Raw genomic sequence first — 24,336 nt, 5'->3', positions numbered from 1 at the left:
TTGAATAGGCGCCTGACGCTATTTCCCTTGTTGGAAATAGCAACGGGGATTGAATACCCCGCCATAGCCTCCACCACCTCTGATGGGAAGCTATTCCACTTGTCCACTACCCTATTAACCCTTTGAGAGCCAAGTGAATTTGTTAAAATAGGTGTGAAAATTGCCAAGCAAACATTTATATTTATCATAATGACCTGTAATGTTTACCTTATATAGGAGATATAATCTTTTTTTACACATCATTTTTAATTTGAATTTATATAACAAATGTGAGCGACGCTGGCGTTTTTTGCCGGGTATTTTGCACAGATTTCCCCTGGCCCTTCCTCCAGTGTTAGAATATCTAGACTTCTCCAAACACACCAAGTCAATGAACATAAAGCAAGACCAAGTATCTCCTAGTGTGACGTGAAATCTGTGGCATGAAGGCCCATTGGGGAAAGCCTGTTTACATGCCATGCATCGTCATATGAGGAAGTCACTAGCGTTGCCACTGCTTAATACAAAGAGTTGTAGTATATCTCAAAACCGGCAATTTACTGGATCAGAAACAGCATGGGTTTACTGGGGGAAGATCTGTCAAACAAATCTTATTCACTTTTTTGACTGGGTGACTAAAGTAATAGATCAAGGTGGGGCTGTAGATGTAGCTTATCTAGACTTTAGTAATGCTGGCCATACATCAGACCAACTTTCCAACAACCATCCAACTAGTTGCTTGGATGGAATAAAATGATGGTACTGGATGGGAGAAAATGAAATATTTACTTCAGAAATTTGGTCCCAAAATCTGGAAAAGGACAAAAACTGCCGCTCAGACACGGTACTGTAGTTGACCCTGTTTGATTTAAACAATTTGTCTGAATGTTTTTTGTCCATTTTCCTGGGTTTGTGAGCACATTTCTGACTGTCCTTTGCTCACATCCAGTACCATATTTTTATTCCATCCAAGCAACGAGTTGGATGGTTGGAGGAAAGTTGGTCTGATGTATGGCCAGCATAAGGCTTTTGACACTGTTCCACATTGCAGACTGTTAAATAAACTTTAAAGCTTGAGATTGGATTCTAAGATGGCTGAATGGATAAGATCTTGGTTGCAGGACAGAAAACAGAGAGTTGTAGTAAATGGAGTACAGTCACAGAAGCATAGACGTGCGCACATTGAGTGTTAGGGGTGCACAGGCACCCCCTAATGCTGTGCCCGCCCTTATAAACACCTCCCTGCCACTAGCAACCAGCAATACTGTACCCTTTACCAAAGACTTTTGCTTCTTAGAACTGTATTCTATTAAAAGAAGAGCCCATCATTCAATTATGTGGGTTTTGCATTGTTAATTGTACTAGACCAGCGGTTCTAAAACTGTGGGTCCTGACCACCTCAGCATGGGGCCACGACTCTATGTTGCTGATAGTCAGGCTAATGTGTCTGTGGAGGGGGAACAGGGTATAACTCATTGAGTAAACACGCACTGCTTCCCTCTTCCATCCCACTGTCACCTTTTTCCATCCCCCCCATTACCCACTGCCTCCCTGTCACAAAAGCAGTCACTACACTTCACTGACCAAACATGTGGCGGCCATTCAGTAGTAACTTGCTGGGGTCCTGTAATAAATTGTATTGCCTGATGGGGTCCCAGAGCAAAATAGTTTGAGCACCCCTGTACTAGACCATTGTCATATCACTACATACCTGTGTCATCCATATATGTTTTTGACTTTATTTGCATGAACTGTTACAGAGAGTAATAAGAAGATTAAAAACTGACTGAAATAGGCAGGAGATTATGTTGTGGCTGAGAGACTTTTATATTGTAGTGAGTGCCAATAGATGATTGGTGGTGTCAGACGCACCCGATGGGTGTTGTTAGACATGCACAATAGGTGGTGCACCCCCTAATAAAATGTGCTGCGCACGCCTATGCACAGGAGGGGAAGGTTACAAGTGGAGTACCCCAGGGATCTGTACTTGGACCGGTGCTTTTTAATATCTTTATTGGTGATATTGCAAATGGAATTGAGTGTAGAATGTCCCTTTTTTGCAGATGACACAAAGGTATGCAACAGGGTAGACACACCAGGAGGGGTAAAAAAATGATTGAGGATCTAGGTACAGTAGATTAGAGGAATGGTCAAGCGCATGGCAACTACAGTTTAATACAAAAAAAGGTACTTGTGTAGTTTCACGGCATCCGATATATCGGATGCGATTTCGGCCGATATATCGGATGCGATCCGAAGTGATTTTTGATCTGTTCATAACCCCACTATCCACCACGCATGGAGTTTATTTTATATAGTGCGGCGAGCGCAGTAATCCGCATGCGTTCGCCACGCTTCAGGCTCGGTGGCTCACTGCGCTCGCACAATCCAAAGACTAAATATAGTATAAATGGCACTATAATGGAAACTACTGAGGAAGAGAGGGATCTAGGTGTCACTATTTCAGGGGACTTAAAAGCAGGTAGGCAATGTAACAAAGCAATGAGGAAGGAAAGTCAGATGCTTGGTTGCATAGGGAGAGGTATCAGCAGTAGAAAGAAAGAAGTAATAATGCCACTGTATAGGTCATTGGTACGACCTCACCTAGAGTATTGTGTTCAGTTCTGGAGGCCATATCTCCAGAAGGATATAAATACATTAGAGACTGTACAAAGAAGGGCAACTAAAATGGTGCATGGCCTACATCACAAAATGTACCAGGAAAGAATAAAAGATCCTAATATCGTATAGTTTAGAACAGAGAAGGGAAAGGGGGGACATGATAGGGGTGTGGTATATTTCCCCAACAGTCGATATTCCGACAGTTATTACTCAGACGTCGGAATCCCGACTGCACAGTGTGGGGAGCGCAATGAAGCCCCTTGCGGGCTCGCTGCACTCGCCACGCTGTGGACACGGTGGCGAGCTGAGCTCGCCACCTATTTTATTCTCCCTCTATGGGGGTCGTGGACCCCCACGAGGGAGCAGTCGGGATTCCGACGTCGGAGTAATGACAATCGGAATCCCGACTGTCGGGGAGCCGTCCGGCACCCCATGATAGACATTTTCAAATATATCAAGGGTTTTAACAAGGTGCAGGTGGGGACATTCTTCACAGGAAGAGGAGCAACAGAACACGAGGACATGCACTGAAACTAGAGGGAGGAAGATACAGGGGAAATGTGAGGAAGAATTACTTTACAGAAAGAGTAGTAGATAGATAGAGTCTACCACCTCCCATCAGAGGTGGTAGAGGCAAATACAGTAGAACAATTCAAACATGCTTGGGATAAGCATATTGATATCCTTACAAAGCAATAAGGATCAAATATGGTTTGAGGTAACATGTTTTAAAAAGGATCAGACTAGATGGGCCAAGTGGTTCTTATCTGCCGTCAAATTCTATGTTTCTACAAACGAGAGAAGGCAAGGGTTAATATTATCATGTACTAAGATTAATGCATGTTAACAACTGTGGTTATGCCAGCATTGTGTTGTAGTTTTCTATTCATGTATATGGCTCATTTCTTTGAATGCAGTTATTCGCTGCACATCAAACCTCCAATAAAATGGAAGGCCAATTTAAATGAATCGGCCATTTACACAAAAGGAGCTCAAAATGTTTGCCAATTGTTTCCCACATCCATACCTCCCAACTTCTGTGCTGATGAAATAGGGACACTCGCGCGGCTTCACTCGCGAGCGTCCGGAAAGGGGGCGGGGTGTATGCAAATGAGGGTGCTGTTTATGCTAATTAGCCGCAACCTCATTTTCATACGAGAATAGACAATGTGCGCATGCGCACAGCGTCTATTCTATTAGATTGGGGGGTCTCCCAACTGCCACCCACCGCAGCGGGACAATGCCTGCCGTGGATTGGACAGCGGGACAGGACCCGAAAATCGAGACTGTCCACTGTAATCGTGACAGTTGGGAGGTATGCACATCCATAGATTTTAATAAAGCTTTATTGAGGTGTGGTAAAAATAGTATGTCTTCTGTCATTGGATTGCATCCTAGCTAAAGTAAGAGAACACTTGCGATTGGACAAGTCTGTACAAGGAGTCCTGGTCTATTTAGATCCACGGGGATAGGCTGCAATCTGAAAAAAGCAGTTTTTATTTTTATTTCTGTGGATTACAAAACAAAGGGGGCGATTCAGACTGCTCGGCCAGGTCCGAATTGGCTCCTCCGGCCGATGGTGGGAGTTTGCGCATGCACAAATGTTCAGTAATGTGCCCCATCCAATGTTGCAGCACAGCACAAACGCTGGCACATTCCGCATTTACGCTGTTGGAGTAACCCTTCTGCCCTTATAATGTACCCACAGAGGCTGCAATTCAGCATTTCGGAGAACTAGATCTAGATGTGGGCACGGGATGCAGTCAAAATCCCGAAAAGGACAAAATCCCAACAGGGTCAAAATACCGACATATAGAATGTACAGGTGAAACAGTCAACATGACTTTCCGTCGACAGGTCAACATGGGTTTTTTCACTGTTTTTTGACCCGTCATGTGCCGACAGGCGGTATTTCATGCCCTACCATCCACTACGGCGTGGTGGGAGAAAAAAATAGTGTGCCGAGCGCAGCAAGGCACCGTGCCCGAAGCATTGCGAGTGAAATGAGCTATGCGAGGGGTTGCGGTTCACCTCCAACTGTGTCCATGTCAACTGTGTTGACATTTGGGTCAAAAAACAGTGAAAAAACCCATGTCAACCTCGCAACCTGTCAATGGAAAGTCATGTTGACTGTTTCACCTGTACATTCTATATGTCGGTATTTTGACCCTGTCGTGATTTTGTCCTTGTCGGTATTTTAAATGTCGTGATTTTGTCCTTGTCGGTATTATGACCCATTCGGGATTTTGACCCTGTCGGGATTTTACCCGTCGGGATTTCATACCGAACCCGTGGGCACAGATTAGAGGATACCACTACTTAAAAAGACGTTGTTATCAAGAAGTTTTCTGCTCCGCGCTTTAAAGTACTGAATAATCATTCCCACTGGGGGGGTTTATGTGCGCGAAGGTTTACGAGTAATCTCTCTTTATTCTTCATAATGTAACATAAGGGACGCAGACAGTGTATATCACACTAACTGCCATCTCCTGTTCCGTGCTGCTTATGCCTCCTGTCAGACACAAGCTATTCATGTCTTTTTGTCTAGTTAAAACGCCGTTTCCCAAGATTTACAAGGTATTGCTTCTTTGATTCCGTATAAATTGTATTTTTTCTCTGTGCGACTGAATATGTGTGAAATGTGCATTTTCCTGGATTGAAGTATATTTTACATTGACGTTTATGGCGCTACAAGGCATAACATCGGGCTGAGGATTACAGAATATTGGACGCAGGTTGTAATAATGTGGGTCATTGACAAAGCGCCTGACGGCTGAGGTGCAGCACAAACTAAGCTTTGGTCCGCTGCCTAGTGTGCTGACCTGGTTAGGTATCATGGGTCGACAATATCTGGACGGACAGCCACTAGGCCGACCAATAATGGTTGTTGGTTGATACCTGCAAATGGTCGACATACCCTACAACATTAAGATGATCGACAGTGAAAACGTAGACACGAGTTGTTCATGTTTTTGGTGTCTATGCTGACACGGACACCGTACCGCGCGCCCTCGCATGGCTCGCTGCACTCGGCACACTACCATCATCTAACTCTATGCCCACGTGGATGGTAAAGTATGAACCAAGTTGGTCTAAACAAAAAAATGAAAAACTTGTGTCAACCATTTCAGTGTCAACGAAGTCAATGTCGACCTAGGGTATGTTGACCATTTATAGGTGTTGACCATTAGTGGTCGATCTAGTGACTTTCTACCTAGATATGGTCGACCCAGGGACCAGATACCTCTGGAAAATCTGCTACAGTGTATGTGTTACGGAAGGAGCCACATGATATGGTGTCTGCAGAGGACAGAAGTTTGTGTAGAGGGGCAGAGTTATTTGGGAAGAGGGCGGGGCTAAGCAGTGATAGGTTTAAATCTGTGATACCATTAGCGAGGCGAAGCAGGACGGGACACCGACAAGATCTATTAAGATCTTGCCGCCGGAGTGGGGGAGTGCTAACTCCCCCCTCCGGCGATGTCCCTCCTGGAGATAGCGCATCAGTTAATACTGATGCGCCGTCTCCTTCCCCCCCGGCCGGCTTACTGCGCATGCGCGGGATCTCGCTAGTCTCGCGAGATCCCAGCGCAGCTCAGCGCCAGCAGCAGGGACAGAGCTGTCCCTGCTGTTAGGTATAGGGCATCGCCGCCTGCAGCTGGCGAAGTCGACAGCTGCAGGCGGCGGAACGGTCAGCGACTCTGACCGTTCATAAATCTGGCAGGGGGCAGGGGCGCAGTGCAAAATATCGCCCCTGCGCTATGCCTCCTGCCACACACCGCCGGCGTTAGAGTAAACGCTCGGCGGTGTGATAGATCAGGGGAAGCGCTATCCCCTGCTATAACGCACGGGGATAGCGCATATTCCCCTGATCGACGTTTAATAAATCTACCCCATAGTCTGGTTTACAGCCTAGCATGGATGAAAGCTCAGTACAACAGACCTCAACCACTGTGACTGTGATCATGGTGGCGATCATATGGGTGTGGATCATTTTATCAACCACACTTAGGTCAACAGTCATTAGGTCGACACCATTGGGTCGATGGGGGGAAGGTCGACAGGTGTCTAGGTAGACATAGGTGAAGGTCGACAGGTGTCTAGGTCGACATAGGACAAGGTCAACATGGGTTTAGGTTGACATAGCGTTAGGTTGACATGGGTTATGTCGAAAGGTCGACATGGATTTTTTTTACTGGTTTTTACCCGAATGACGACACAGTCGACATGGATACAGTTGGAAGGCAACCGCAGCCACTCTCTTTGCTCGCTTCGCTCGCGATGCTTCGGGCTCGGTGCCTCGCTGCGCTCGGCACGCTATTTTATTCTCCCACCACGCCCTAGTGGATGGTAGGGCATGAAATACCGCCTGTCGGCACATGTCAGCTCAAAAAACAGTAAAAAACCATGTCAACCTTCCGACCTGTCGACATAAACTATGTCGACCTAACGATATGTCGACCTAAACCCATGTCGACCTTGTCCTATGTCGACCTAGACACCTGTCGACCTTCACCTATGTTGACCTAGACACTTGTCGACCTTCCCCCCCTGTTGACCTAATGACTGTCGACATGTGTGGTCGATAATTCGACGGTATGCCGATCATATATGCCTGGATTCCCTCTTGGAAATATCCTGTAGCAGGCTCTGGCGTTATAAGATAAGTGTCCCGGTTTTTATCTCTTGTAAATGTGTTTTGTATGGATTAATAACGGCGAGATACCGGTAATGTACTAGATGTTTCAATTGGTCTAATGTATTCTAAAGGGATTGTAGGACGGACAGAAAGCTTTATATCCTGTGGAGGAGCAGAGTGATTACAAGGAACATCAGATAAGCCTATCCTTTTCCATGTAAAAGTATGCATATTATTTGGAGAAGTACAAATGGATTCTATAAGGATAATATTCCATAGGTGACTCCAATGACTTTCTACTATTAGAACTATATCGAAGAGCAGGCTGCAGCGGTTTCAGATAGGCAGAGTGTAGTAATCATCCATCAGAACATCAGAGAAACAAGTTACTGTTACAACACACCAATGCAGAGCAAAAGGGTACAGAAACTCAACTACAGATACGAGTTGGTTCAGCATATAGAGGCCCAATTATCAGCCAGTCTTCGGGGCTCCCTCACTTTACAGCAATGGGGTCACAGAAGAAGGAAGCCTGGAAGGTCTGCAGCACTGTAGGAGACGATTCTCGGGTGGCAAGTATGAATCAGCGGTAGTGGTCTCAAAGCGGTGTAGGTGTCATCACGATGGGTGGGGGGGGGGGGTGCCGACAGCGGGCTAAGAGTCCCAATGGGGAGGCTTGCTGAGATGCCTAGTTCCACAGCAGAATCAAATAGTGATTGATTATATTTTTACACCAATGGAATCAGCCCGGTGCCCACCACCCTGGGGCACTGGGGACAGCCCCAGTCCTCGGCCTGGAGCCTGGGCAGGGTTAATTCTGGAGGGATTGAACCCTTTTATTGGGGGGGGGGGGGGGCAATACAATAAAGCACTAACTGATTCACTTTGAGAGGTCTCTGAGTGCATATCGGTAAAGTAGATTTTTGTAGTTGAAGAATACCTTTGCCACGGGTGCCGGACGGCTCCCCGACAGTCGGTATTTCTCCGATGTCGGAATCATTACACTGACGTCGGAATCCCGACTGCTCCCTCGTGGGGGTCCATGACCCCCATAGAGGGAGAATAAAATAGGTGGTGAGTGCAGCTCGCCACCATGCCCGCAAGGGGCTTCATTGCGCTCCCCACGCTGTGCAGTCGGGATTCCGACGTCTGACTAATGACTGTCGGAATCCCGACTGTCGGGTAATTATACCACACCCTTTGCCACACAGGTAGTAGTAGTAGTTTTTTTAATTTCTCACCTCATTGAAGAAAACCTTTGAGGTTTGGCCTGTGATTATTTTCATGGGTTTCTCCAAACTTTTCCATGTCCGCCCGAAAAAATGGTGGTAAGTGATATCAAAGAGTGTTAGTCGGATGTGGTAATGGGCTTCTGCGTTTCCTTCCGAGATCACCTGGAAAAGTAGAAGAAGAAGTAGGAAATCAAAAAGAAGTCTCCGACTATAAAACACATTATATACAGGTACATATATACAGGTACATATATACACACACATACATTCTAACAATGAACAAAGAGGTTAATCAAATGATTTCTCCAGTGCTCGCAGATCTGAGACACCTCTAAAGTGCAGGAAGTAGGCGCAAGCTGACATTGGCTGAGATCATCTACCCGCCCCCCACACCTGCGTCATCGGCCTATTACCATGGGAGCCCAGCATGTTCATGGGAACGCCCATAAAATTCTGGGTGTTCCATTGGGCGAATCCCCCGGGCCGCCGCCCCATGCCCGCACTGTTGTGTGCGAGCTCCCAGGAACTAATCTATCTGCCGTGGCTGCTCGCACACTACGGCTGCACATGCGCATAAATGACTCTGCGCAGCTGCTAAAAACCGATTCGATTAAATTGGAATAACCCACATAGGTTCGACTCAATGAAGGTCGACATACATTGGTACATTGGGTCGACCACTGAAGGTCGACAGGTGAAATAGGTTGATATGGCTAAGGTCACAGGGTCGGAAAGGACGACACAAGCATTACGTCAACAATGAAAAAGTCAACATTCAAAAGGTCGACATGAGGTTTTCATGTTGTTTGTTCCAAATGTCGACATGGACACTGTCTAAGTGTATCACATCCCCTCGCACGCCTCGCTGAACTCAAGATGCTTCAGGCACGGTGCCTCGCTATACGAGGCACACTGTTTTATTCTCCCTCCACGCCTGTCGGGCCGAATCAGCTTTTAAAAAAAAAATTGTGAAAAACGCATGTCGACATTTTGACTGTCAACCTTCCCATTGTCGACATAATACTTGTGTCAACCTTCCGACCCTGTCCACCTTAGCCATGTCGACCTAAGCCCTGTTGACTGGCATAGTGTCGACCTATTGACCTATCCCACTCTATGGTATATTGCATATTTATTACAATTACTCCGATCGCCAGTGTTTAGTATTTAGAGAGAACGTTTTCTTCTGTATATGGAATAATAAAATGCCATCAGGGTACGGGAGCGGTATACGGATGCAGGTGTATTATCTGCGTAACAGCCACACAATAGACTAAGCAAATTATTCTTTTTTTGGCTTCGGAAACAAAAAGAACAGCGCAAGACACAGCTGAACCAGCAAACTCCAAGGGCACGCAGTGCGCCGCTACACTCCGGCAGACAGCTGCAGAGCCGCTGACATCACTGCACACAGTGTTCTGCAATAAATCAATAGACTTAAATCCAAACCGCATCATCTTCTCTTCTTCTCACAAATATAATAAAATGATGGATTTTTCCAATAATGATATTGTTGACCTACTTAGCCCCGGCCACTTCTGCTACTGAAGTAGCTTACGTTAGATTTTATTGCTACATACAAGGTTTTTTTTTTTAGGAGACACCTTGGGTGAAATTTAATAGGAAGAGAGATTCAAAAAGTGAGAGATTTGGGAAGAAATCTCCAGTTTTTTTAAAGCGGCAATCATTTACACTTCACAATCAAACTGGTTTTGCAGTGTTAATGATTGCCGCTTTAAATAAACTGGAGATTTCTTACCAAATCTCTCACTTTTTGAATCTCTCATCCTATTATATTTCACCCCTTATATTTGTATATTACTACTTGTGCCTTTTGAATGTTTTTTTAAAACTTTATCTTATATACATAAAGGCAAAATAGAAGTTTTACAATATAATTTGCACTGCCCAAATATATGTTTTTAAATTTGCGGATTTAAAACAGCCATAACCATACCTTGACCCTCTCCAGGGGGGACACAATGCTCTGTTCCTTGTCTTCCCTCTTAATTCATGATTGCCATCACCTGTGTTGAAGCGCCTTTCTTTATAATGAACCAGGGTCACCGCAGGTGCTGGTAATCATACGTTCAAAGGGAAGTCCAGGAGCGGAGCATTGTGTCCCTCCTGGAGAGGGTCATGTTGGGAGGTATGCAGAACTAAAATTAACAACAAAATTAGGCCACACCCCCAAACTCACTGAAGAGCACACCCACTAGCTACTAAGAACTAATACATATAACAAGCGACCATTGTTTACCGCTGCCCAACATAAAATAGTGTTCATTCTAGCACCCGCTATCCTTGAAAACTCATGCAGTTCCTGTTCCCTGCCTGGGGTGTCCCTGTCTGCTGTAGTGCATCCAGCACAGTGTGGTCTGTATATCAACACTGATATGCAAACCAGACCTGTGCTAGAAACACCACAGCAGACAGTGACACCCCAGGCAGGGAACAGGAACTGCATGGGTTTTTAAAGATAGCAGGTGCTAGAATGAACACTATAAAACATAGAACATAGGGATGGGAGGGAAAACGCACAAAGAGGGCTGATAGAACATAGCCCAGCCCCCCCCCCCCCATCCGTCCGTCCGTCGCAACCCCTCATCCCCCACCTTCCAGAGAGAGAAAACTGGAGAAGACAGACGGAGAGAGCAAGTGAGGTAGAGTTGGATGGGGAGGAGGAATAGATATGAGGGAGACATACCGGAGAGTGAGGGATTAGGTAGGACAGAAGGGGAGGATACAGTGCCAGGTTAACACTGGGGCAGATGGACAGGGAGGATGATTATATAGGGGATGTACGTGCACCCATGTGACTCTGGCCACACCTACAATAAGACAGTCGCTGTTTGCTGTGAGGTGGGCAGTTAGGATGCAATTTGCACTGTGTGGCTGGTAGTGAGGGTGTTGCTGTGCATGGTGTGGCTGGTAGTGAGGGTGTTGCTGTGCATGGTGTGGCTGGTAATGAGGGTGTTGCTGTGCATGGTGTGGCTGGTAATGAGGGTGTTGCTGTGCATGGTGTGGCAGGTAATGGGGGTGTTGCCGTGCATGGTGTGGCAGGTAATGGGGGTGTTGCCGTGCATGGTGTGGCTGGTAATGAGGGTGTTGCTGTGCATGGTGTGGCAGGTAATGGGGGTGTTGCCGTGCATGGTGTGGCTGGTAATGAGGGTGTTGCTGTGCATGGTGTGGCTGGTAATGAGGGTGTTGCTGTGCATGGTGTTGCTGGTAATGAGGGTGTTGCTGTGCATGGTGTGGCTGGTAATGAGGGTGTTGCTGTGCATGGTGTGGCTGGTAATGAGGGTGTTGCTGTGCATGGTGTGGCTGGTAGTGAGGGTGTTGCTGTGCATGGTGTGGCTGGTAATGAGGGTGTTGCTGTGCATGGTGTGGCAGGTAATGAGGGTGTTGCTGTGCATGGTGTGGCAGGTAATGAGGGTGTTGCTGTGCATGGTGTGGCTGGTAGTGAGGGTGTTGCTGTGCATGGTGTGGCAGGTAGTGAGGGTGTTGCTGTGCATGGTGTGGCTGGTAGTGAGGGTGTTGCTGTGCATGGTGTGGCTGTTAATGAGGGTGTTGCTGTGCATGGTGTGGCTGGTAATGAGGGTGTTGCTGTGCATGGTGTGGCTGGTAATGAGGGTGTTGCCGTACATGGTGTGGCAGGTAATGAGGGTGTTGCCGTGCATGGTGTAGCTGGTAGTGAGGGTGTTGCCGTGCATGGTGTGGCTGCTAATGAGGGTGTTGCCGTGCATGGTGTGGCAGGTAATGAGGGTGTTGCCGTGCATGGTGTGGCAGGTAATGAGGGTGTTGCCGTGCATGGTGTGGCAGGTAATGGGGGTGTTGCCGTGCATGGTGTGGCAGGTAATGGGGGTGTTGCCGTGCATGGTGTGGCTGGTAATGAGGGTGTTGCTGTGCATGGTGTGGCTGGTAATGAGGGTGTTGCTGTGCATGGTGTTGCTGGTAATGAGGGTGTTGCTGTGCATGGTGTGGCTGGTAATGAGGGTGTTGCTGTGCATGGTGTGGCTGGTAATGAGGGTGTTGCTGTGCATGGTGTGGCTGATAGTGAGGGTGTTGCTGTGCATGGTGTGGCTGGTAATGAGGGTGTTGCCGTGCATGGTGTGGCTGGTAATGAGGGTGTTGCTGTGCAATGTGGGTCTGGCATTGAGGTGGTCACTGCACAATGTAGCACCAAATTTTGCCTATTTGTTTAGATATTTAAGCATGTGTATAAACAAATATTAACCAAACAATATGAATGATCAGTTGGCGCAGTTCTGTGTTGTGCTGATAACTGAAGATCATCAGCACAGTATGAGTAAATCAAGGATTTCCAGCATGTTAGATTCCGTAGAATTTTTTAACACAACCATCGGCACAAAGCCACATGCTATCAGCGGACACTCATACAAGGAGGATTGTATGGAGACATTATTTATTACAATGTTGCCACCTTCCACAAGGATCACTATACAGTAAATCTTTTATAGAGCCAATAACACAGGATTGTTCATTTGCCCAAGTGCTTCATATTACATCCTTGTCCCAATTCCTGTGCGCTTATAGGGAGCGTCCAAGACTCCACTGTGCATAGACATAAATACACGGTTAACTTATTTAAGTTTAATGGATCCCATTAGGGAGTTTTGTTTCAGGAGTCAGAGGCGGCTGTATATCCTTATGATTGACAGATAGTGTATGTACACTGTCACTGAATGGTTCTACATGTTGCAAGGGGAATTTGTATAGTGTAGACTGTCAATCAATAGATTATTTGTATCATCTGCGTACTGCAGTTTCAAAGCCTTTCAGTCTTTGAACCAATCTCTTCATTACAGTATAAAATTTATTACCAAATATCTATAAATTTGCATTTAATCATCACCTGTTTCTCACTCTGTGTTAGAGAGACTTTCTGGTAGCGAATCTCAGTGCTGCAATGCTGTTCCATCAGGGCTGACCTAACACTACTTACAGAAGTGTCCTCTTTACACTTATCTACTTTTCTGTCGGTGTGTCTACTTCTTCTCTCACTCTCCGTCCACTCAAATAAACTTTTTGATGACGTTGGGCAGCAGAAAGGAGTGATTCTAACATGCTTCGGGCTCGCCACACTTTCTATTCTCAACTCCGCGCCGACGTGGATAGTGGGGGTATGAAAAGGTCGTAGGACACGTACCGCTGCCCCACGCTTCGGGTTGACGTTGATAGTGTGGTGGCGTTGGCAATGTTGGAGTGCCCCATTTCACACTTCTTGGTGGTTATTCAATCAAATTTGTGGAATGTGGCCTATTTTACATTGCTCCTGGTCTGCGGGCTATTTAAGAGAACCTAAATCGTTTCCCCTGTGATCTGAAGGGAATTTAACATTGTTCCCTATGCGAAATAGTTGAAATCAAACCCATCGCGGCCGTTTTGGTTGTGCACGATGCGACCAACGGTATTTCAATGAAATATAGAAATACTACGTGAAAACGTTGATCGCATCGGTCGCATCGTATGTGACAATAACGGCATGCGATGTACCAGCGACCACCGCGATGGGCGCCGTTCTAGGTAAAGAGTACCAAATTATTATTGCTTTTATGGTTAATATGCATTTTCTGTAGCAAATTGTATGGATGTGCAGTTGTTCAATAATTGATCGATTTGTGAATTCCCTATTGAGCAGTCATGTCTGAATCAGGCTACAAATCACACTCCAATATCTCTGAGCACTTGTTAAACAATTACAGGTACTTGTTTATTATCACGGCGCCCACGGTTTCCATCGTAGGGCATTGTACGATCAAAAATCGCGTTGCATTGCATCGCATGCGATATGATCGCATGCGATGCAACGCAATTAGACCCGATTTTTAATTGTACAGGCACCCAGATGCCCGATTCCTACGTTAAATGCCCCCCCAGACCCGATTTTTGATTGTACACCCACCCTGATGGGTAATGACTATGTTAAATGCCCCCCCATTGTTAACGCCACCCCACTATCAACGCCAACTCGAAGCGTGGCGAGCGCAGCGGTACGTGTCCTCCGACCCTTTCATACCCCCACTATCCACGTCGGCGTGGAGTTAATATTATATAGTGTGGCGAGCGCAGCGAGCCACTGAGCCTGAAGCGTGGCGAGCGCAGCGAGGGGACGCGGATGACTTCACATATATTCCGTGTCCCCTCGCCACGCTTCAGGCTCGGTGGCTCGCTGCACTATATAAAACCAACTCCACACCGACGTGGATAGTGGGGGTATGAAAAGGTCGGAGGACGCATACCGCTGCGCTCGCCACGCTTCGGGTTGGCGTTGATAGTGGGCTGGCGTTAACAATAGGGGGGCATTTAACATACTCATTACCCATCAGGGTGGGTATACAATTAAAAATCGGGTCTGGGGGGTCATTTAACATGGGAATAAGCCCAAATCGGGCATGATCACGTCACATCGCATCACATGCCATTATAATGGCATGCGATGCAACGCGATATTAAAATTGTATACTCAGCCCGGGGAAAGGCTGAAATCGGGTCCCATCGCATGCCATCGCATGCCATCGCATACCTTAATTAGTGGTATGCGATGCGATGGGCGCCGTGATAATACATAAGTACCCAATTACATTTAATACACTTTTATTTTACCAATTACTATCCTTTTAATTCAATTCCGTTTTCGCCATTTTTTAAAGCGGCAATTAGGGATCCCGGGATTTTGGACTAGAAGTTTGACTGGCTGCTACTGAACCCCGGCAGTGCGACTATGCACAAGACAGAGTCATGCTGCGCAGCCCAGCTGCCCCCATGCCGCTCCCTTACTGCCAGCACACTGGCACAGCGGGCCACACCCAGCACAAAAAAAAAAGAACAGGAGATGGTCCTGCTGCTGCCTGTAACCACCACCAAGTGACAGTGCAGGACAGGGGGGATGGGGAGGAATGGGGGGATTAGTTCACCTTTACATTGACATGTGCTGTTTGGGGGGTGGGCGCATTTTTTTAATTATTTTTTTATTAGGGAGGCCAATCCTGAAATCCTGTGATTGAGCATTTTTCAAACCCGAATCCCAGGATTGAAAAAATGCCCTGGGATTGGCATCCCTAGCGGCAATCAATTACATGGTAAAATCGGAATGGGATCATTCGTCAGACTGCATTTAGGTCTACAGTCATTAGGTCGACCCCACTAGGTCGACTGGCAGGAAGGTCGACCTGACTTAAGGTCGAATTTGCATAAAGGTCGACATGAGGAAGGTCGACTGGTCATAAGGTCGACATGGGTTTTTCAGTTTTTTGATCCGAATGTCGACACAGTCGACATGGACACAGTTGGCAATGAGAATCGGACCCTCGCATCGCTCGCTTCGCTCGCAATGCTTCGGGCACGGTGCCTCGCTGCACTCGGCACACTATTTTATTCTCCCACCACGCCCTAGTGGATGGTAGGGCATGAAATACCGCCTGTCGGCACATGTCGGCTCAAAAAACAGTGAAAAACCCATGTCGACCTTATGACCAGTCGACCTTCCTCATGTCGACCTTTATGCAAATTCGACCTTAAGTCATGTCGACCTTGGCCCATGTCGACCTTAAGTCAGGTCGACCTTCCTGCCAGTCGACCTAGTGGGGTCGACCTAATGACTGTAGACATAAGTTCATTCTAATAGGTGACCGCATCCCGTAAAATCAACCTGGTTATTCAGTGTAAATGATTGCCGCTTTAAAAAAAAAAAAAAGGGAAAAATCTCCCAAAATCACTCACTTTCCGATTCTCACACCCTATTACATTTGGTCCATTGTTACCCCCAGCACACTGAATGATATCAGTAACCAGCAGAGATCTTGGTTACGTATATTAGCAAACAGGGCCGGCCCCACTAGGCAGCTTTAGGCATCTGCCTGGGGTGCCGGCCACTAGATGGCTGCAGGAGGGAGCAGGATGGAGGTGAGCAACTCTTAAGTCCCCCCCCCCCCCCCATGGAGCGACCCGGCGGCCGGCCACATCACCACCACCCCACCCCCCTCCATGGAATGACGCTGCGCGCCGCTCCCCCCCGGCCCTGTGAGCAAATAAATGGGTAAGCCCCCAAGCCATCCGTCAAGGCTTCTCTGAGTATTGGGGGACCCTATTTCTATATCTAGGTGCATAAGCCAGATATCCCAGAGCAGCACGGGTGCTGGACGGGTTCCCGGCGTCGGGATCCCGACTGTCAAAACGGCGAAAAAAGCACAAAAAAGCCCAGACGGCCACCCGCTACTTTCCCTCGTGGGGCTCCACAATAGGCGAGCGCAGCGTGGCGAGCCTGCAAGGGGCTTTTTTGTGCTCGCCATGCTGTCTGACTCCGAGCAGTCGGGATCCCGACGTCAGGATAATGACTGTCGGGATCCCGACTGTCGGAGTCCCGTACCATACCCAGCAGCACACCAGTAAAAAAAAAAGTGTTAAAAAGTGTTAGTAAGTGTAAGAAACCAGAACTACTGTATGTAAAAAAAGTGACACAAAAGTGATGAATGAAATGAATATATTACAGGAAGCGTTAGTGATGAGATTATTAGTAAGAGAGAAGTGACCAGTAGAATGCAATAGTGTGCCACCTCAGAGACACCCAGCCACACCAATCTAGGGTCACTGCACCCCAAGCCTATGTTATCCCCAGTGGGGGTCCTATAATTAACTAGTATAGTGCCACTTGATATTGGTTCTTACTTAAAATATACCTAAACTGTAAGGTGGTCATACGCTACTGCAATTTCTCACAGCAGTGTATGGCTGTCTGATCCCACTTGCGCCACCCAAGACCTTCCCAGTTCCTTCCACATGTGACGTACCACAGTCAGAGGTCGGGTTGTGCAGCAGGTCTGACCTCAGACTCCGATCTGATGGCAATTACATTAGATTTAGCCACTTTTCACCTGATTTTTCGGCCTGACAGTTCGAATCGGGTGAAAACTGGTCTAATCGGACTAGTGTATGGGGTTCTTAAGAGCTTTATGGATGGCTTGGGGGCTTACCCATATTTTTGCAAATGTACTTTAACCAAGATTTCTGCAAACATGTGTTCTTTATATCTGGTTACCTGTAACATTCAGTGTGCTGGGGAAACAAGGCATTTTCTTTTTCTCACTCAATATTCAAATAAAAAATGATGATATAGAAATATATTTTCCTTTAGTCTGTTTCCCACAAGACAGAGTGCTTGGTATCCAATACTGCTATGTCACTTTCCTTCAGTTCTCCTCACACTGCATTGGGATGAGGGATCAGTTCCCCAGCCCAAATAATATGTTACCCACTGTGATCTCACAATTTGTACAGGGCTCCAGCATGGTCAAAGTGTTTCATCAACAGCAGGCGGCAGGTCCGAGATTCAAAATGAACATACTGTAGTTACAGGATCCCTTCAAATAAAAACTAGTTCTGATTGATATTCTGTACGGAGAAGGCTTGTTATACTTTACACATGCTGTGTCAGATTGTAACAGTGACTTAGGTCTGTGAACACATTTACATTAAGCTTAATATGCATCGTATTAGTATTTATTGTATCATTATCTATTTTAGATCAAGTTATCTACACTTACAACTTTGACTCACCTGGTTCTAGATCTGGAGCTACAGAACAATTAGGGCAACCTAGACAGTCACCTAGGGCTAAAGGTTTTAAAGGGGCACCTAAAATACTGAATGTGTCAGTGTCACTTGATGGGGAGAGGGGTACCTACGTCTGCCTTCCCGTTCATCTACCATCACCCCCCCTCCATTTAGTTCATCATTCTAGACCAGGGGTGGCCAAACCTGTCAAGATCTTCCAACAGTCCTGTATCTCAGGCAACCTGTGGATCTATAGTAGGAAGGAATGCAGCAGGTTTGAAAATGTGACCGTTAGTAATGACTACAGATGTGCACCAGTTAAGTGATCTGCAGGGGCAAACGCAGGATTTTCAGAAGGGGGTTTCCAGAGGGGCGGAGCAAAGCACGGAGATGGACATGGTGACCCAGTATATGCCGGGTCAGTTAAAGTATTAAAGATAGACCAAATGTATATAAATAATAATAAAAAATTGGGGCCCCTACCGATCCTCCAGTGGTAGGGGGAAGCTTTGATGTCCCACGGGTGGTAGGGGGTATTATATCAACCGCTCAGCATGTAGGGCCTGGATCAGTCATTTACACTAATTACCCCTTTACTGCACAGATGGTGGGAGAAGGGGGCATTGGGCTGAATGAAGGGGCCCTGATACATAACTTCCAGGGTGGTAGAGGATGTTGAATACGAAGAGGAGGGGTGAATAGTGGAGTCGGCTTATTATTCATAATTTTCTGGTGGGAGGACAGCTTGCTTGACTGCAGATATCTCCAGTTCCTGGAAATAGATCCCTTAGATTTTAATGGAATTAAAAACTAGAGAATCCTACCTACCAAATGGTATTGGGGACTAGGTGATCAGAGTTCAGGAGGCAAAGCAATCTGCCAACGAGTATATAAAACTACATACCAGGTGTGTGGAGCTGGAGCAGTAACCAGCTGCTGGAAGGCTGATATCTCCTTTTTTTAAGAGAAACCAGATAAAATGGATCACTACATATTACAAAACAGAGTCCATCGGTGTTCTAGATATTTAACTATTTAGGCAGCATAAGCACTTGTTTGTTCTTTGACTTTGTTCAATAAAATGGTCACTGCTCAGCTCCCTTTTGTCATAGATTAACGTATCATACACGTGAATCTTGATTGAAAAATGGCTTGTGAAAAACACATCAAAATCCGTCAGTGGTTTTCGAGATTAGCCCAGATAGCTAAGGCCCTTATTCTGGTCTGTGCGGCCGGAGCCGCATACGTTGCTCCGGCCGCACAAACCAATCCCCGCCTACAATACGGATCGCCACGGCCGTCCGTACGCGGACGGCTGGCGATCCGCATGAAAATGGTGGGGCGTACGCCTCCACCATGGTGGGAGCTGCCCCCTGCATTCGATGGTCGGCGACCATCGAAGGCAGGGCCGCACGCTCCAGCAGCTCACGCAAGCTTAGACCACACGGACAATCGTCCGTTTGAAAGCTTGTATGGGGGCGGAGAGCTGACATCCGGCGATGTCAGCTTTCCGCCCCCATCACTGGCGTCATAGCCTCATTACCATGCATACGCCCCGCGTTTGCATGGGAACGCCCATGAAACGCTGGGCGTATTCATAGGTAAATGAGGCTATTAAGCCCCTCACGCCCCTATACGCCCCCTTTGCGGCGTATAAAATTTTTGTGCGGCGATTTCCCCTGCACATGCGCAGAGTGACCTCTGCGCATGTGCAGAGCGAAAACATCGGCGGTACGGCCGCACGCGGGCCGTACCGCCCAGATCAGAATAAGGGCCTAAATGCTTATCGGGGACTTTATATTATTCTATGTAGAGATACCATTCACCAACCCGTTACAGTCTCTCTCCCTGCAATTCTTATCACCCATCTCCTCTGCTACCTAGTTCATGTTCCCATCATTCATTCCCTCAGCTATCCACTTCATGTTCCCGTCACTTACCTCCTCCTCTACCCACTTCATGTTCCCGTCACTCATCTCCTCAGCTACCCACTTCATGTTCCTGTCACTCATCTCCTCAGCTACCCACTTCATGTTCCCGTCACTCACCTCCTCAGCCACCCACTTCATGTTCCTGTCACTCATCTCCTCAGCTACCCACTTCATGTTCCTGTCACTCATCTCCTCAGCCACCCACTTCATGTTCCTGTCACTCATCTCCTCAGCCACCCACTTCATGTTCCCGTCACTCACCTCCTCAGCCACCCACTTCATGGTTCTGTCACTCACCTCCTCAGCCACCCACTTCATGTTCCCGTCACTCACCTCCTCAGCTACCCACTTCATGTTCCTGTCACTCATCTCCTCAGCCACCCACTTCATGTTCCTGTCACTCATCTCCTCAGCCACCCACTTCATGTTCCTGTCACTCATCTCCTCAGCCACCCACTTCATGTTCCTGTCACTCACCTCCTCAGCCACCCACTTCATGTTCCCGTCACTCACCTCCTCAGCCACCCACTTCATGGTTCTGTCACTCACCTCCTCAGCCACCCACTTCATGTTCCCGTCACTCACCTCCTCAGCTACCCACTTCATGTTCCTGTCACTCATCTCCTCAGCTACCCACTTCATGTTCCTGGCACTCATCTCCTCAGCTACCCACTTCATGTTCCCGTCACTCACCTCCTCAGCCACCCACTTCATGTTCCTGGCACTCATCTCCTCAGCTACCCACTTCATGTTCCTGGCACTCATCTCCTCAGCTACCCACTTCATGTTCCTGTCACTCATCTCCTCAGCTACCCACTTCATGTTCCCGTCACTCACCTCCTCAGCCACCCACTTCATGTTCCTGTCACTCATCTCCTCAGCTACCCACTTCATGTTCCCGTCACTCACCTCCTCAGCCACCCACTTCATGTTCCCGTCACTCACCTCCTCAGCCACCCACTTCATGTTCCTGTCACTCATCTCCTCAGCTACCCACTTTATGTTCCCGTCACTCATCTCCTCAGCTACCCACTTTATGTTCCCGTCACTCACCTCCTCAGCCACCCACTTCATGTTCCCGTCACTCACCTCCTCAGCCACTCACTTTATGTTCCCATCACTCATCTCCCCAGCTACCTAGTTCATATTCCCGCAACTCACCTTCTCAGCCACCCACTTCATGTTCCCGTCACTAATCTCCTCTGCTACCCACTCCATATTCCCGTCACTCACCTCCACAGCTACCCACTCCATGTTCCCATCACTCATCTCCTCAGCTACCCATGCCATGCTCCTCACCAATCATCTCTTCAGCTACTCACTTCATGTTTCCCATCATCCTACAGTATATCTCTGTTACCCTGAGGACCATCCATACAGTTCTATACTGCAGATACGATAGATGAACCCATACATTGCAACTTCAGGTTGAGCCTCCCATATAAAAAAAAAAAAAATCTGAAATCCAAAATATTTTCGGTGCGATTGATATAGTGACACCTTTTGTGTACTGAGGTTTCATGCACCCAATTATTAAAATATTGTATAAAATGACCTTCAGGCTAATGTATATAAAGATGTATATGAAAAAGAAGTGCATTTAGTGTTTAGACTTGGATCTCCAAAATATATCATCATGGTATGCAAATACTTCAAACTATGGAAATATAGAATATAAAACTAATTTCTCCAAATCTTCGGCCTTAAACATTTCCTCCCCTTCCACCCTAGTTGCAGGACTTCAAAATTCCTTTCCCTTCCCTCATGGAACTCCTCACATATTGTTTATCTTGGGGTAAAACTTACGAGAAATGTATCTCTAATTTATTTTCGGCCAACTTCCTCCCCCTTCTATCCTCTATTAAACAACCACGCTATTCACCTCAACAGAATTCTTGAATGGACCAGATACAGAGATATTGTACCCCATGTTCCTACACCCCTTCTCCACTCCCCTTCTTCTCTCTTTGGCCCTTATTCTGGTTGGTGCGGTAATATCCGCGTGCGTTCGCGCCGCCGATGTTTTGTGTCTGCGCATGTGCAGAGGCGTCTCTGCGCATGTGCGAGCGGGGCGTACGGCCAAATTCCACATGAAATGTGAACACTCCGAACAGGGGGTGGAGAGGGGCGTGAAGGGCTATTTGGGTTCATTACCATATGTTTACACTCCGCGTTTCATGGGCGTTCCCATGCAAACGCTGGGCGTACGTATGGTAATGCGGCCGTGACGCACGTGTAGGGGGCAGTCATATGACATCGCCGAATGTCAGCTGCCCGGCCAGATCCCTGCTTTTGCACGGAAAAATGTCCGTGTGGTCTGAGGTTGCGGGAGCTGGTGGACCACTCGGTCCTGCATTCGATAGTCTGCGACCATCGAATGATGGGGGAGGTTCCCTGAGATGGAGGAGGCGTATTCCATGTAAAATACACGTGCGGTCCGTTCGGCCAGCTTCTTACCGCGTACGGACGGAGTTGGCGATCCGTATGGAAGGCGGGGTTTCGCACGCACGGTCCTGGCCGCATATTCGGATCCGGCCGCACCGATCAGAATAAGGGCCCTTATCTCAATTTCCCCTCATATTGTTTATTGTTATATACAGATTTGTATCAAACTGTTATTTCCATGACTTCTTGTGCTTTTATTTCATTGAATACTACCATAATATTTTTCCTCTGCAACAAATCTGTATTTTGCTAACTATTTTCAATAAAAACAGAACACATAAAAAAAAAAGAATATCCAAAATATTTCTGTTCCTGTTTGTTGTATTTAATTGTTATTACAGGAATACAGGAGTTGGACGCTGTCACATTTTGGTCCCTGTTAAATCTACAGCTGTTGTAGTGTGTGTAGCTATACACTATAACCCCATTTCCCTACACACTTTCTCCCACCCTCTCCTGTCAGCCAGTGACCGCCGCCTCTCCTCCATTGCATCCCATTCGATTATCTACGATTTCCTAAGAGCTCCCTCACTTTATTACACTCTCCCTGACCTTGCTTCAATTGTTCACTGAAAACCCACCTGTTTATCAAAGCGTCCCCTTCTGTATAACCTAGTACCGACACCGCTCTCCCAACCTGCAGCTTCATATCCTGGCCATCCCTGCCATGCTCAGTTCTTGCCTTCAGGGCTCCTTGCCTGCACATCAGGACACCAGTCTCTATCCCCCTCCCAGGGCCCTCGTCCCTTCTGTTCTTACAGCCCTCTTCTTGCATTTCAGTTACAGCTCTCTTACTCACCTGCCATGTATACCCACATCTCTTCTCACTTGTGTTCATCCATCTCTACCACTGACACCTGCCCCTGGTAACATGCAGACTGCCCCTCTGCCTCCCTACATCCCAGCTGTACTGTGTACTAAGAATTGTGCTGCTGTTACCTGTGCTCATTTCTACCACTGACACCTGCCCCTGGTAACATGCAGACTGCCCCTCTGCCTCCCTACATCCCAGCTGTACTGTGTACTAAGAATTGTGCTGCTGTTACCTGTGCTCATCTTTACCACAGACACCTGCCCCTGGTAACATGCAGACTGCTTCTCTGCGTCCCTACATCCCAGCTGTATTGTGTACTAAGCATTGTGCTGCTGTTACCTGTGCTCATCTTTACCACAGACACCTGCCCCTGGTAACATGCAGACTGCTTCTCTGCGTCCCTACATCCCAGCTGTATTGTGTACTAAGTGCTGCTGTTACGTGTGCTCATCTCATCCACTGACACTTGCCCCTGGTAACATGCAGACTGCTCCTCTGCTTCCCTACATCCCAGCTGTACTGTGTACTAAGAATTGTGCTGCTGTTACCTGTGCTCATCTCTACCACAGACACCTGCCCCTGGTAACATGCAGACTGCCCCTCTGCCTCCCTACATCCCAGCTGTACTGTGTACTAAGAATTGTGCTGCTGTTACCTGTGCTCATTTCTACCACTGGTAACATGCAGACTGCTCCTCTGCTTCCCTACATCCCAGCTGTATTGTGTACTAAGTGCTGCTGTTACCTGTGCTCATCTCTACCACCGACACCTTCCCCTGGTAACATGCAGACTGCTCCTCTGCTTCCCTACATCCCAGCTGTATTGTGTACTAAGTGCTGCTGTTACCTGTGCTCATCTCTACCACTGACACCCGCCCCTGGTAACATGCAGACTGCTCCTCTGCTTCCCTACATCCCAGCTGTATTGTGTACTAAGTGCTGCTGTTACCTGTGCTCATCTCTACCACTGACACCCGCCCCTGGTAACATGCAGACTGCTCCTCTGCTTCCCTACATCCCAGCTGTATTGTGTACTAAGTGCTGCTGTTACCTGTGCTCATCTCTACCACTGACACCTGCCCCTGGTAACATGCAGACTGCTCCT

General features: G+C 47.3%; 1 protein-coding gene across 2 annotated transcripts in view; it reads right to left on the bottom strand.

Moving 5' to 3' along the window:
• Positions 1 to 24,336, bottom strand: part of NPHP4 (nephrocystin 4) — a 286,074-nt gene that overhangs the window by 247,738 nt on the left and 14,000 nt on the right. For both annotated transcript variants that reach the window (XM_083162998.1, XM_083162997.1), the window contains exon 3: positions 8,479 to 8,631. In XM_083162998.1, coding sequence (XP_083019124.1) covers positions 8,479 to 8,523 — 45 coding nt within the window. In that variant the 5' untranslated portion in view covers positions 8,524 to 8,631. The remainder of the gene's footprint in view (positions 1 to 8,478; positions 8,632 to 24,336) is intronic.

This window comes from Crinia signifera, chromosome 19 (assembly GCF_055691185.1).
Source record: "Crinia signifera chromosome 19, ASM5569118v1, whole genome shotgun sequence".
In the NCBI taxonomy this organism is placed as follows: Eukaryota; Metazoa; Chordata; class Amphibia; order Anura; family Myobatrachidae; genus Crinia; species Crinia signifera.
Note: the sequence above shows the minus strand (reverse complement) of the source record. Positions and strands in the feature narration are given on the sequence as shown.